We start from the raw sequence: 15,805 nt of genomic DNA on the forward strand, positions 1-15,805 counted from the left end.
TGAACAAAAAATAATACATCAGGAACTGATAAATGTGAAGGTAAAAAAATCTAAAAGGGTAAGGGTAATGTGTGTGTGTTTTTTGGGGGAGGTGGGTGTGCTGATGAAATAGGGGGAAGAGCAATCCAGAGAGGGACCCCCAAGTGCAAAGGCCCTGAGGTTTAAGTGTGCCTGGTATTTTCAAGGAACATCAATGGGACAGTAGAGTGACAGCATCATGTACAGGGATTGCAGGCCATAGGAAGGAATTTGGAAATTGTTTGACATGAGCTAGAAAGCCCCTGAAGGTTTAAACCGGAAGAGAGGTATAGCTAACTCACATTCCAGAAATACCCATCTTAATTATTTCTCGGAATGGCTCTGTGAGGCAAGTAATATCATCCCCATTTTTCAGACAAGGAAGCTGTGGCTTAGTACTCAGCAGGTTTAAGACTGGCTTACAGTCCCATTTCTTGAATTGCAAAGCCAACCTTAAAGCTGTTTCTGCTTAACTCCAAACCCATGCCCTTAACCAACGATGTGTATTTCAAACTCTTCGAGAAAGAGCTCTCTGGCCAAGATTTTTACCCTAAATACCACTTAGTACAAACCCTTTCTTCATTTGCAAACAATATCTTGGCAGCTTGACTTTGGTGAGGGTCTAAACACTAGGCTCCTTCTTGCATTTCATCTGTTAGAAGGACCATCTGCCCTTTTAGGTACCAGGGAGAAGAGAATCCATAGCAGGAGAGCAGTAAGGGTGCCAGCAAAACTGTCCTCAGAGGAACTCCTTAGCCGAAAGAGCATGTCAGAAACCATACTGGCTCAGCCAACACACTGCATTACATGTTTTTGACAAGGCATCATTTCAATTGCTTAATATTTATGGCTTGAAGAGTAAGTAGCTTAAAAACGTGTTTATGAATCTATCAATATTAAGTATTAAAAGACAGGCTCCCCTACTGAGGATATTTTAGGTCTATTTTCATGGATTGAAAGAAAATATTATGTTCCTTCCATATAGTACATTTTACCTAGTTTCCACCCCTCTGCAAAAAAATCAGAGACTAAAATAAAGTCCTGGTGAATACTTTTCTATCCTTAAAGGCTGATCTTCATTGATTATAAGGTAGAGGTATTCGTGTTCGGAGGGGCATTTATTTGCTGTGAGAGGCAAATAATATGAAAAATAAATTCTTTCCATCCTCATTTCCTTAAAAGAATCAAATTAAGAACTCCTGGATATAGTAATATAATAATTATGGTCTGAAATAAGGCAAATAGGTTACTATTTAAGTAGCTTCCATTACTCTGTGTGTGTGTGTGTACATATATATTTTTTAAACATCATACGTAACTTCAAAAAACTGTGTAGGGGAAGAAAACATTTTGGGGCGCCTGGGTGGGTTGGTTAAGCATCTGCCTTTGGCTCAGATCATGATCCCAGGGTCCTGGGATGGAGCCCTGTGTCAGGCTCCCTGCTCAGTGGGGAATCTGCTTCTCCCTCTTCCCCTCCCCCCACTTGTGCTTATGCTCTTGCTCTTTCTAATAAATAAAACCTTAAAAAGAAAAAAAAAAAGTTTTCCATAATCCTCTTAAGGTCCCTGACTAGGTCCGAAAATTAAACTGACAAAAATTAGCAACAGAAAAGCATGCATATTTATAAGTTATATGTATAATAAAAAGAACCACAGGCCCCAAATGAAGTCATTTATGTTAAGGCCCCATGTCAGCAAACCAAGACTTAATACCAAAACCAACTGCAGTTTCAACCTCTCGAGTAATGTGACCTGTAACCAGCAAACCTGGAGTTTCAGGGTCAGCACTAGGAGGGAGTGATGAGAGACCCCCTCCGTCCCCCTTAGGAAGGCAACCTTGCCTAAAACAATGCATTCTTTGCTAATAATTCCCCTTTTTCCATTCCCTCTCTGCTTTTAAACACTTTTCCCTTACTGCAGCTCAACAGAGCTCCTTTCTATTTGCCGGATGGATTGGTGGGATGCTACCCAATTCATGAATTCTTTAATAAAGCCAATTTGATCTTCACGTTTACTTGGACGAATTTTGTTAACATGTGACATGGGAATCTGCATAAGAAAATAAATGCCAGAAAAAATGGTTAAACCTGAGTATTTTTGTGTTAGGTATGATGAACAGTGTGGACAGTCATTTAAAATAAGATAGGTCAAGGAGTACAAGGTTAAGTGTAGAAAACTGGGTGGGGGGGAGGGGTCTTAAGAAGGCCTGTTTGTTCAGATTCTTCTTGGAGTACCTTTGTCATTGGAGATAAGGATGCTTCTTTCTTGAAGGTATAGGGAGGGCACCTCTCGCGTGTGGGTTTTTTATGACCTGGTATGGGAGTGGGGGAGGAGGAGGGATGCTTTAGAATGACCTTCAAACTCCTTCCACTTAAAATATTCAACACACCAAGGTGCCATACTTTGAACCTCATCATTTGCAAATGGCAGCCATTTCAAGGTCCCAAGTCATAATACAGGTGGCTGTGATTCACGTGTGTTCTCTTTATCAATACATCAGTTCTGGAGACAGGCTCCATCGATCACTACATGTTGAATAGTAAGCAATTCCCTAATTGATTTAGGCTTCCCTTTCCTCTGTATAATGTGGAAAATAATCTCATTTAATCCTTAACTCCATCAGACGGTTTAAAAGAAGACGACCGATACCAACTGCTTAGCACGCTGAAGAGTGAAATAAGATCTAATACATTCAACTCTGGAAAAAGAAAAGTTTCTTTTACTGAACAGTTCCCCCTCTTTATCTGTGCTGCTTGTTTGGGGGAGATCAGCTGTAAAGAACTTTAAATGCATTTAATTTTTTTTCCTTCTAAGGAAATCCAAAGCTCCCTGACTTGCTCTATGCCTCGTGGTCCTCAAACTTGAGCTGTATCATTAGAATCACCCCCACAGGGCTCTTAAAACAGGGATTGCTGGAGCTCACCCCAGAGTTTCTCATTAGGTAGGTCTGGGGTGGGGCCTGAGAGCTTGCATTTCTAACAAGTGCTCCAGGTGCTGCTAACGCATTGGTCAAGGACCGCACTTTGAGAACCATGACAGGCTAGCATGTGGACTCTTGCTGCTCAGCTGTGAGCAGCTTTGTGGCCTCGGATGAGGTGTTTAACCACCATAAGTCTTGGTTCTGCAATCTGTAGGTTAGAGACCTACCTAACAACAGGCTTCTTCTAAGGTTTAAATGAAACCATGTTCGCTCAGCATTTACACAGCACCTAGTGATGGCTAGCTCATCTTGGCCATGGCATGTATTTCTAGTGTAAGGACGAAAAAGCATCCTCCCTAAAAACAACTAAGATCAGTAACAACAGTGCAAACATTTCCTCCTAATTTTTAGGAACAGGGAATTCATGGGGCGCCTGGGTAGTGCAGTCGTTAAGCGTCTGCCTTCGGCTCAGGGAGTGATCCCGGCGTTATGGGATCGAGCCCCACATCAGGCTCCTCTGCTATGAGCCTGCTTCTTCCTCTCCCACTCCCCCTGCTTGTGTTCCCTATCTGGCTGGCTGTCTCTCTGTCAAATAAATAAATAAAATCTTTAAAAGAAAAAAAAAAGGAACAGGGAATTCATTTCCATGAAGTGGATTTTAAAGAAACGCAACTGTATTACTCAAAAAGGGACTTGAAGATGATTCACTTTAACACATGCTGTATATTTCACTTGACTGTTCATTTGTTCACCTTGAACGAACTCTATTAATTCAATGGCTAGACCACACGCATTAACAGAGTGCACTCCCAAAGAGAACGTGCCAAGGGAATGCAGCCTGGATGTCCTTCGGGCCTCTTCACCATCAGCCTGGAGGTCCGCAAGGCTGCACTCATCCGCCCGAATGAAATAGATGCCTAGGCCGCCATGCATCTGTTCACCTACAGTCACAGGCATGGCTTGAACGAACGAATACTGAGCATTTTCCCAATTACACTTTACAGGTTGAATAGAACCCTCAAAGAACTAGCACTTAAGTGGCTTCACAGCCCCCCTATTTTAATTTTATTGGCTCATTATTTATACACTTTCTTTGTATATTGTTTCCTTCATTTCTACAAGCTCTTTGTAAATCTATGCCGCCCCAGATTTCCCTCGCTAGTTTCCTAGTGGATGCATCTCACGTCTTCCAGGAATAAGCAGACCTTCCTGCACCCTTGAAAAGCAGGAATCTCAAGTCGTAGACTTTTCCATGACACTGACTCAGACGCTATTTCATGGGTGAGATGCTTCTATTCCTCCAGGGGGATAGAGCTATTTTCTACCCTTGTGAAGAAAGGAAGAAAAGCAAACCCAGAGAAACTTCATGGAGAGGGAAAAACATAAAAATGAAAAGAGCAATAAGCAAGAACAAAGCAAACTGAAGCATCTTATAGAGAAGAAAGACCAAAGTGGTTGATTGCACAGCAAAGCTGATATAATTGTAGAGAAAAAGGAAAAGAAGTGGAGAATGATAACCTAAAAATGAAATAAGACATTTTTAAGGGCAAATGATGAGCTCAAAGTAACTACTTGAAACTGCAAGGGTCCTCACCACCCAAACTAACGTGTTATTCACTTCTGTTTAACATGACTTGTCTTCTAAGCAAGGTGTCTGCAAAGTATAGCCTGTGGGTCAAATCCAGCGTGCCCCCGTTTTTGAAAATAAAATTTTATTGGAACATAGCCCATTTATTCAATTACGGATTGTCTATATTCCATGACTGCCTCTGTGCTACAAAGTCGAGTATTTGTAACAGAGACTGTATGGCTTATATAACTTGATAAAGTATCTAGTCCCTTACAGGAAAAGTATGTTGACGGCTGTTCTAAGCCTTTCACCACGGGAAGATGGACTACATAAAGAGTACCCAGACAGCTGCGGTTGACTGCAAACACAGCCCAATCCTTCAGGTCTCCCTGCATCCACACCCCTTGCAATGTGACTTACAGATTCGCCCACCAAGAGGTGGAATGTATGTCCCCACTCCAGGAGTCTGGGTTGATCTTGTGACTTGCTTTGGTCTAGAGAATGCAGCAGAAACACGGCTGACCCCAAGAGACAGCAAGCCCTGCCTGCTGGCAGAATGATGACAGATCAGGTGGACCGGAGAGGAGAAGGTCTCGCTAAGGCCACCCGAAATCAGCCAGCCCCAAGTCAGCCCAGCAGACACTTGAGTGAGCCCAGCTGAGCCCCACCCGGACGGCTGACCCACAGAATCACAGACTATCTACATGGCTGCTATCTTAGACTTTGGGATAGGAATACATCACTTCCAAATACGCCACTTGGGCATATGGATTAGGGTGAACTGAAAATAACTGAGAATCAACAGATGCAGAAAGAGGCCTCCTCGGAGCTTCTCTTATCTGATTAAAAGCAGAAACTTTTGAGAAATAAAGGTAGCCATAAATTAAATCACCTCTCCAGGGAGTTTTGGGCAAGAAGACAGAAAGCTGGCCCCGAGATGAGTCTGCACAAACCTTACTGAAATAACCTCTACCTTCCATTAGTTTCCCCATATATATCTACATTCCTACAATTTACTGCCCCTAGAAGCCCAAATCCCCTTTCCCTTTTGTCACTTCTCCACAATTTATCATCTTTTGTTAAAATGGTATACAACCCTCTCAGTCTACCCATTTCTTTGGGTTTTCACTTTCCTGTGAAGCTCCCGTAGCTGTAAAAATAATAACATCAATAAAATGTGGATGCATTTTCTCCTGTTCATCTGGTTTTTGTCAGCTTAATTTGCTAGCCCCAGGCACTGAATCTAAGAGCGTAGAGAAAAGCTTGGCCCTGCTATGTCATCAAGTTTTGGTGTGCTCTGTTGTGTGTAATAACACAGCAAAAGTTGATACAATTATTGACCAATCACTGATCCTTTTATACCCTTATCTCTTCACATTCCTAACTCTTGCTTTTCTTCCCTTTCAGGCCTCATTGCTCCTTCCAGATTTGATGTCATATCTCCTAGTGGGACTTCAAATCAGGCTCACACTTGTTCTCCTTGCCTTGATGTGATTTCACCTGCCGGTCAGTCAAGCCCGACCTCTGGTTATTTCTCCTTGGGGCTGTCTCCTAGAACCCCAATACTTTTAGGCTTCTTCATCTCCAAGTCCTTGGCTAGGTCTGTACTTAGCACTCTGGAAAACCTCTTATTCAACACATATGTTTTCATTGCTCTAATCAAGGCATGCTTCCTTTTTATCAAGGGCAGTGGTTCCTTCCTGCAGTTCACACACTCCTAGGCAGATACTGACAGAGGGCGGGTCCGCAAACTCTGTGATTTGAAATTCCTCTTCTAACCTTACCCACAAGTAAAGGAGCAAATGTGCACCAGGGATCTATGCAGTGAAAACCTGGGACTATCCTGGGCTTCTGTTAATCAATCCCTTACTCTTCATTAAGGTAAAAAATGAAACGGGGGAGATGTTCAAGCCATTTACTGGCAGAAACATTAGAAGTCTGATTATTTATGCCAAGCATTTGCACTGGTATCTTGTGAGTTATTGACGGAACATTTTACTCTGGATAAGCACTGGGAGACAACAAAACAGACAGGGTCTCAACTATGGTAGAGCCTTTGCTCTGAGGACAAATCCACACACACATGAATGACTTGGACTCCTCCTAGGAACGTCTGGCACTAATATACTGACACACTTGAGGCAAGACAGATGCTCACTCAGACAGGTGAAAGGACTTGCTCAAGGTCGTAACTTGCAAATGTCTGGGTCAAGTCTCAAACCAGAGTCTTTTGCCTTCACATCCACTTACTTTTGGAATTTTCCAAACCATACAGGCTTTTCCTTAAGTGTTTCAGGCTTGGATGCCAACGAGCTCTAAGCTTTGGGAATTTGAAAGCACAGGTAACATTATCAGACCTATTGTTTTAAAATCTGGTCTAGGGGCACCTGGCTGGCTCAGTCCGTAAAGCATGCAACTCTTGTCCTCAGGGTCGTGAGTTCAAGCCCCATGCTGGGCGTGGAACCAATTTGAAAAGAATAAATAAATTAAAAAGAATTTTAAAATCTGATCTAAAGGAAGGAACAGGCCTGGGTGTTTTTGCAAAAACCTGGCTGATGCAAGGTGGTGCAGTTTGGGGTTGTTTCCATGTTCAGGCCAACTGACTAAGTGCCCAGGCACCTGGCCACAACTTTCTTAGCGTGCGAGGAAGAAGTCACATGGCTGAGATGACAAGCAGGGTACCTGAAGGCCAGCAGATAGAGAACTGCAAAATCCTTAGATCTACCCACCTTATCAGCTCTACTGTAGCATAGAGATGGTAAGAAAATTGTCTATGGAGATACAGCCAGTAGGAGAAAGGAGTAAGACTCTAGCTCACCTTCCTTGAATTCCTGGTCCAGACCACTTCCCTGTAGCCACCAAAGTAACTGTCTCCAAAATGTCTATCGGAGCACGTCAGTCTCCGCTGAAGTGGCTTCCCATAACAACCAGAAAGAAACCCAAGCTCCTCGTCCTGGTCTACACCCTTTATTCTCATACTTGAGTGCACATCCATTTGTTCATGCTCTTGGATAGTTATGCTCTTCAATTCCCTTTCTGCCCGGTTTATTTTTAACTAAAACTTAGGCGATTTCTATTATAAGCAAAATGTTTCTTAGGTACTATAGAAGATATGATGATACATGCCGTTCGTTTCAGGAAGAGGAACAGCGAAGTGTATCCGTAACCGTAGCCCTCCTCTAGTGTTCTCAGAGCCCACCCCAGCTTCCAGTGCCAGAAACCCCCGCCTCACCTTACAGTCCTTATTCTCCTTCCTTCTACACCGACTGGGTTAGAAAATCCTCTGATTCATTCCCATACCCCACCTCTCCCCTTACTGCCCTCCATGGTGTGGACACTGCCCGTCTGTAGCTTCAGCTCTTGCCCTCCAGCACCCTCCCCTCTGCCCCAGCTGGACAAGCCACTTCCTTCTTTCCAATGCACGTCCTCGAGTGAGCTGGGGGCTCGGCCCTCATCTCAGCGGTGCTTTGATCAGCGGGTTAACCCTTCCATGAAGACTCAGCCCGAAGGGGGCCTGCTTTCTTAGGCATCCCAGGTCAGCCTCTGGCACCTGACACCCCTTCCGGCCCTCTCATACCACAAGGAACACGGCCCACCACCACCACCTTCCTTGTCACAACTTGACTTTGGGGGAAAGCAGAGGGGTGAGGCTGGCAGGACATCTAGGCCACATGCTGAGTTTCCAAATGAGACGTCTGGACTTAATTTGTCAGATAATGAAGTGAGCTCAACACATTTTTGGTTTTGCTTTAAATGTCCAATTCTAGTGGGGACTGGAGTCTGAAGAAAATGAGATTTGTGGCAAGACAAGAAATTTCTGAACTAATATCCACGAGGCACATGTAGTAAGAGATTCCTTAGGATAAAAATTCTGAAATTAAACTCCATTGAACTCATTTCCCTACTTTTTCTCCACCTCCCCACTCCAAATTTGACATTATTTTTGGTTTTGGACTGATTGGCAATTTTAGCTTTAAATAATAGATACATGAGCCTCTATTCCACTCACCATCAACTAACCAATAGCAATGCCTCCCGCTGAGAATATTAACCTTCCGGTCTTTCCTCCAATTCTCCACCATTTCTACTTTCCAACACCTCCCTGCACTCCTTCTGTGCATGGGTTAAATTAAATTTTCATTCAGTTTTGTCACTAATCATTAAATGTTTTATCCACTTTTTAGAAAAGTTGAAAGACTAGGGGCACCTGGGTGGCTCAGTCGGTTAAGGCTCTGCCTTCAGCTCAGGTCATGATCCCAGCGTTCTGGGACTGAGCCCCATGTCGGGCTCCCTGCTCAGCGGGGAGTCTGCTTCTCTCTCTGCCTCTGCCCCTCCCCCCGATTTGTGCTTGCTCTCTCGCGAGTGCACAACATGGTGACTGTGTAAGCATCCTTACACACATGGTGACTGCAAACACAAGTAAGAGGCAAATTCTACTCTCTACTCTTTGAGCCTAATATCCTGACCCTGTAAGTACAATTCAGTTTAAACGATCCAAAACTTGGCAAGACTAAAAAAAAAAAAAAAAAAAAAAAAGGCTATATATCCTCTTGACGGTCTAAGACTGTCTAAGAGGCCTACCCAAGGAGGGTTTATCTCTATAGAAGAATGTACTTTTGGTCGACCCACTAGTTACTATTTTTGGGGGCCCAGATTCTTTGCCGTTAGCTAGAGACGTTCCAACTGCTTCGTGTCCACAGAGATGCGTGTGCTTGGGGGCCGGCAGAAAAGACGACCACAGGAGTGACAGTTCTATCGCCCCACAGGAGGGCAACCAGCTCCGTAGCGCATTTTGTCAAAACGTGCGTCGGCCTCCCTCTCCTGACTCTACAGAGTTGACCCTTAAACAGCATGGGTCCACTTGGATGTGGAGGTTTTTGGTTTTTTGCTTTTTTCGTAAATGCAGTACAGCACTGTAGATGTATTTTCCTTAGGATTTTCCTAATAAATTTCCTTTTCTGTCGTTTACTCGAGTGTAAGGATACAGTAGACAATACATTATATACAAAATATGTGTTACTCAACCGTTGTCATCAGGAAGGCTTCTGGCCAACAGCGGGCTGTTAGCGGCTCCGTTTTGGGGGCGGGGGTCAAAGTGATCTGCGGCGTTTTCACTGCTCCGAGGTGAGGGCCCCACCCCGAGTTGCTCAAGGGGACAACTGTACAACTCTGGTCGTCCAGCACTCTTAGAACTAGCTTTTACCATGCTGCCGGTGTCCTCGCGGAGGGGTTAAATAAATCTTGAAGCCAAAATACTTTCTATGAGGGTTGTGTTTTTAGTTTTTTTTTTTTGAAGGTTATATTTAGAAAATTCTTCACTTCCCTGATGAACAGCCTGGGGTGTGTAGGCTGCCTGGAGCTCTGCTGCGCGGCCCTCCGTTCGGTTTCAGAGCTGCCCTGGAAAGACGCCACGTCAGCCTGTCCCACTCGGCCCTACTGTAGGTTGGTCCGATCCCGCACTTGGATACTCCGCTGGGTCTGGTGGCGGCAATGATTGTGTCCCGTGTCCTGGTGGCAGCTGGAAGCACGGACAGAGTCCACGGAAGTGTGTGTTGGGGGAGGAGGTTGGGGGGCAGAGGGTGGGCGGGGCTAGTATAAGACCAAGGCTTTGCCAGAAGAGGGGGCTCTACCCCGGGCAAGCTTGGCTCAGTTACAATAAAGTCCCCCGGGTGGGAAAAGGGGTGGCCCCCACCGGCGGATCTGTGACCCGGGGAACGACGGGGGCTTGAGGTGAATCATCTACACAACACTTAAATCTCCACTCCGGCTGCCACCGAGAAGAAATGGCTGAAGCCGACTGTCGCTTCCAACCAAGGGACCGGAGAACTCTTTCTGTGTGTTGAGAAATCTGGTTGTAGTTTGAGCTTGTTGTCTAGAACCGTGCTGCCCCGTAAGGCAGGCACTGGCCACGTGCCGCTAGGTAAGTTTAAATTAAAATGAATTAAAGTCAAAAACCCAGTTCCCTCAACCCCACCAGGCACATTTCAAGTACTGGGCAGCCACACGCGGTAATGGGCAGCACAGATAATGGGCCATTTTCATCAGGCAAAGCTCGGTTGGTAAGCACGTATCTAGAAGGATTATGCGAGGTTATGCAAAAGTGAAGTCTCAGGAGAGTCTGGCTCCCTTTTTACCTCAAGCTCTTGCTTCCAAACGGTTCAGGATGAGAAGGGACTAAAATTTTCTGTTTTGCTTGTTTGGCTTGAGAGAGAGGAAAAAAAAAATTTTTTTTTTTTTAATTGGGAGAACAGGCATGTGGAAAAGAGGAAATAGGTAAATTGGAAAAGGACGCTGAGGGGGGGATTAAAAAAAGAAAAGAAGAGAAGCTGACACATGCATCTTAGTGGGAGAGAGCAGGGAAAAGGAGAAGACAATGGGAGTCACTCCCTGGCCAGGCTGGCGAAGGAAATTTGTTCAGCACCATGTCTGACGTTTAATCTTGAAGTGAAGTGAGCCCCGGTGTGTGCTCCAATCCTAAATCCTATGTGAAAGTCTATTTCATACAACACTCTTGTTCTGGGGATTTGGTGATATATATAAAGGACTGAGAGAGTAAAACAAACCACAGCAGGGAACAGTCCTGGGAACAGAAAGGTAAGAAGGCACTGAGGATGTGAGTCATCCCCAAGAAAGTGTCAGCTTTCTTCAGACAGGAATTCTAGGAAAGACAGGGGAGGGCCCAGGGTAGCCAGGGCATAAGGTCTTCAGCCTTTTAATATGCTATCAAAGGAAGTCAGGACACTGTTTAAGCTGGAGACATTTGGGTTGCAAGTATTTTAAAAAGTACTGCTATTTCTCGCCTCTACAATAGAAAAATCTCTGCTTTAAAGACTGAATAACAAGCATCCCTTGGGAAACAAAATACATTTTGCATTTAAGTAACTTATGAGTCAAGCAGAGTTAGATAAAAAGTGGATTTACAAGTGGCAGGGGAATACAACCAGGGGCTACAATGCAGGCTGCTATGTTACATGGTCTTTAAAACTGTGGCCTACCTCTCAAGCAATACAGAAATAATAAAATAATGCTTAAATGCAGTTGCACTGATTACAATTATTGGCAAAATAACATACTTTTAAAATAGTGATTAGTAGGGGCGCCTGGGTGGCCCAGTTGGTTAAGCGTCTGTCTTCCACTCACGTCAGGATCTCAGGGTCCAGGCATGGAGTTCCATATCGGGCTCCCTGCTCAGCGCGGAGGCTGCTTCTCCCTCTCGCTCTCCCCCTCCCCGCCTCTCCCCCCGCCGCCCTGCTCGTGCTCTCATTCTCTCTCTCAATAAATAAAATCTTAAAAAAAAAAATAGTGACTAGTAAACACTTCCTTTTTTCTGACCTAGCGTGTGCTCACCCACAGCCTAACACCCTTCCTTGCTTTCTTTTTTTTTTTTTTTTTTTTAAAGATTTTATTTATTTATTTATTTGGCGGAGATAGAGACAGCCAGCGAGAGAGGGAACACAAGCAGGGGGAGTGGGAGAGGAAGAAGCAGGCTCATAGCGGAGGAGCCTGATGTGGGGCTCGATCCCATAACACCGGGATCACGCCCTGAGCCGAAGGCAGACGCTTAACCGCTGTGCCACCCAGGCGCCCCACACCCTTCCTTGCTTTCTTTAAACACAGACATGGAACGTAATTGAATATTTGGCTGATTCCTCAGGCCCTCACGATACTGTCAGTTCTTGCACGGTGCTGAAGGCATTTATGCCCCTTTGTAAATGGTCCCTTTGCTAGGACGCTTTTGGGATGCTCGGGTTGTGCTTTCTCTAATTTCTGTTCCTCCCACTTGCCATCAGCTGTCATCTCCCACTACTGTTCACACACACTGTAGAAACAAACCTTTTCTCTTGCATTTTGTTGCCTTTAATATTTTAGCAGCCGTGGCTCCAAAGAACTGAATCTTACAGGATTGGGAAATGGTAATAAGAAGTGGCTACGGTCCAGTTTCTAATACTGTGACTTTCTCGTTCGATACATTGTTATGAAGAGAGGCATCTACTTTATTAAGTGAAAACTTGTTTTGCTTAAAATCCTGATATCACTTAAAGTTGAAAGCTGAGCAAAATCCTTATTCAAGATTTTGACCTTTACCTCATTTTCAGAAGAACCTGGGTGAAAAGCAATTGCCCTTTAGAAGCCCATGTAAATCAGAGTTTTCTAAATATGAGTGAGTTTTGATGATTAATAGCTAAAGAAAATCATCCTGAGAAATACAAATAATAACCTCTAGTTCATCAAATCACAGTTCACTTGATAAAGCATAAAAACAGCAATTTTTCCCTCTAATGTGTTTTTGCTTAAATGACAACAGTCCAGATACTCAGCCAGTGATTACATTTAATCTCTTCAAAATGACCTTCTCTGAATTATTAGACGCCATGCAGAATTTTTAAGTAATCCTATAGAATTCTGGTGCTTGGGATGCTGCCTGAGGAAACTGCCAAACATTGGGGCACTCTAGAAGATCCTGGGAGTGATGTCCCACCAGCTCATAAACAAGGGTCAATGGTCATTAACTTGGTGACTCTAGTACCCAAACTGGACCTGGCTTACCAGGGAAAAACACTTGTAAGTGCTTCTAAGCCAGTCGCTGGCCTTCTTTGTCACACTGGGTAAAGTGGATAAAAGCATCCAATTGCAATAACTTACTCTGTATTAAGCTTGAACTATATCAAATTGTTGAATATTGGTCATTTTTTAATTTAAAAGATGAAAACTGACACACGATTTACCCTAATATTTTGAATCTATTGAGGTTCAGATCCCCATACAGGTCTTGAAGATTATCAAGTACACTCACTATTTATCAAGAAAAGGAACAACACTAGAACCAGACCGAGTCGGAAACAATCCTATCTAAAATCCCCTGAAATGCTACATCTACAATGAGTTTGGCAGTTGCGGGCATCCTGCTAGTCCCCAGAGAGAGAAAAGAAGCAAAAGATGATCTTTGAGCTCAAGAAACTCAGAAAACAGGAGACACAAAAACAGGAAATAAAATGGGAACACAGTGTACTATGTGCAAGGGTAGGTTAGTGGTGGCACGAAGGAATTATCAATTCTTATTGAATGGTTCAAGGAAGATATCAAAGAGGTAGCGATTTCTCATCTGGGTTTTGAAGGATGAATAGGAGTTTGCCAGTCAAACTAGGAGGAACAAGTGTATTTTAGGAAAAGAGAGCAGCACGCACAAAGCATGTAACAGAATAGTATCTTGGGGGAATTGCCAGGGGATTTTTATGGCTAAAGCAGAGAGTGTGTGTAGGAAACTGGTGGGAAATGAGGCTGCGGTATTAGGCAGGAGCCAAATCAAGGAAGGCCTTGTATTTCACTTTATCCCATGATAGGGAGTCACGGAAGCCTTTGAAATAGAGAAAAAGCAAGTTCTGATTTATATTTTCAAAAGATTACAATCACAATTCTGGAAGAGAGAGAAAAAGGAAAACAAACAAAGGACTAAGAGAAAACTGCCAAAGAATTAATAGCGGTTGCCTCCAGGGGGCGAAATATTTTCTGTGTCTTCTCACAGCAGAACACGGTTAGCTGTTCCTTCGGGGAAGGAGTCAAGTTTGAACTGTAAATAGCTGTCACTTCAATATTTTAATTCAATACAAGGAATATGACCACACTGGGACCCATCCTTTGCCTTTCTCAATTTTGTTTACTTATGAATCAACTACACTATAGACCTAGAGGGTATGAGGATACACATTTTGGAAAAACCAAGTCAACAAGTACTGAGTCACGTCAGCCCACAGACCTCAAGAAAAGGCCTGACAATCCAAACTTCTGAGTGGACCACCACATATATTCCAGTGATTTCAAGAGGAACCAATTCTGACTTGAGATGAAGTCTCAGCCAGTTTTACAATTCACTTTGCCTCAGAGGGGACAGTCTCCTCACCCTCCCTTCCCCAATTCACCTCAAACTCAAGTACAAGCCAAGAAAAACAATGCATTTACAATGCTGATGAGGCTTCAACTCACCGACCTAACCCTTCCCAACAGATTGGTGGCCCCAAGCCCCTGCTCTATAGAAAGTCTGGAGCCAATGCCACCTCGCAAAAGGCACAAACAATAAAGGATAGAAACCGGGGCATGCAAAGCTTTCATCCAACTGTTCTGAAACCAGCAAATGACTAGCACAAAGTCCAATCACTGTTCCATTTATAACAAATACAAAGTTTTATGTAGAAAGCCTGCCAAAAGCACTTCATTAGGCAAAAACTGTTACTACACGAAACCCATCTGTAAAACCAGGGTAATAATAGCAACAACCTTATAAGGTTGTTGTGAAGAATTAAACAAATAATACACACAAGTGCTTAGAAGATTGTCTGGCACATAGTGAGCGCTCAATAATTTATAGCATCATTATCGTGATTATATCTGGCACACGGTAAGTGCTCAATAAATTACAGTATCATTATCATTATTATTATATCTCATAACTTGCCTCTTTCCAACTATTCCAACTTATAAATCTCAAAGATGTTCTTACTTATGTCAAAGACTATTTACTCAATACTGTAATTAAAATGAAATAATTATAAGAATGTTTTGAGAGAAAAGATTAATAACACTTCTTTACCTCTTCATATCTGTCAAAAACAGCTCCTTCTTGCAAAAAGGAAGGAACTTCCTTCTGCCAGTTAAATTCATAAGGTTTGGCCATGATTATACTCAAGACCTAAAAATGAAAAAGAACATCTCATTAGTGTGCAAAATTTAAAAACAAGTGAAGATCAAAGGTTAATCACTTTATATTTATGCGTATGCAAAAGCTCTTCTTCATATGCGTAGAATAAACCCATAAATTGTCTCTTTCTTCTTCTTTCCTTCATCCAATTCCAACTTCCATTCTCCTTGTCTCTAAACCTGGGGAGATACAGTTGGCTCTTGAACAACATGGGTTTGAACTGGATGGATCCACTCATACAAGGATTTTTTAAAATAAATTTAGCACAGTACTTAAATGTATTTTCTCTTTCTTAGGATTTTCTTAACATTTTCTTTTCTAAAGATCACTTTATTGTAGAAATACAGTACATACCACATATATCATACAAAATATGTGTTAACCAACTATTTACGTTATTGGTAAGGCTTCTGGGCAACAGCAGGCTATTAGTAGTTAAGTTCTGGTGGAGCTGAAAGTTATGTGTGAATTTTTGATCACGTGGGAAGTTGGAGCCCCTAACTCCCAGGTTGTTCAAGGGTCAACTGTAGTACCCACAAAGAGGTGATCAACCAGAGGTGATCGTTTGGGAAGCTTCCCTTCCCTCTTCAAATCATGTAAGATAA

The 15,805-nt window shown here is 43.2% G+C and overlaps 1 protein-coding gene across 1 annotated transcript in view; it reads right to left on the minus strand.

The window, feature by feature from the left end:
- PLCB4 (phospholipase C beta 4) overlaps positions 1 to 15,805 on the minus strand; it is a 248,332-nt gene that overhangs the window by 144,529 nt on the left and 87,998 nt on the right. Inside the window, exon 2 of the mRNA XM_040637983.1 lies at positions 15,093 to 15,191. Within this exon, the coding sequence (XP_040493917.1) occupies positions 15,093 to 15,176 (84 nt within the window). The 5' untranslated portion in view covers positions 15,177 to 15,191. The remainder of the gene's footprint in view (positions 1 to 15,092; positions 15,192 to 15,805) is intronic.

Source organism: Ursus maritimus, unplaced genomic scaffold (assembly GCF_017311325.1).
Source record: "Ursus maritimus isolate PB19 unplaced genomic scaffold, ASM1731132v1 scaffold_22, whole genome shotgun sequence".
Taxonomy (NCBI): domain Eukaryota; kingdom Metazoa; phylum Chordata; class Mammalia; order Carnivora; family Ursidae; genus Ursus; species Ursus maritimus.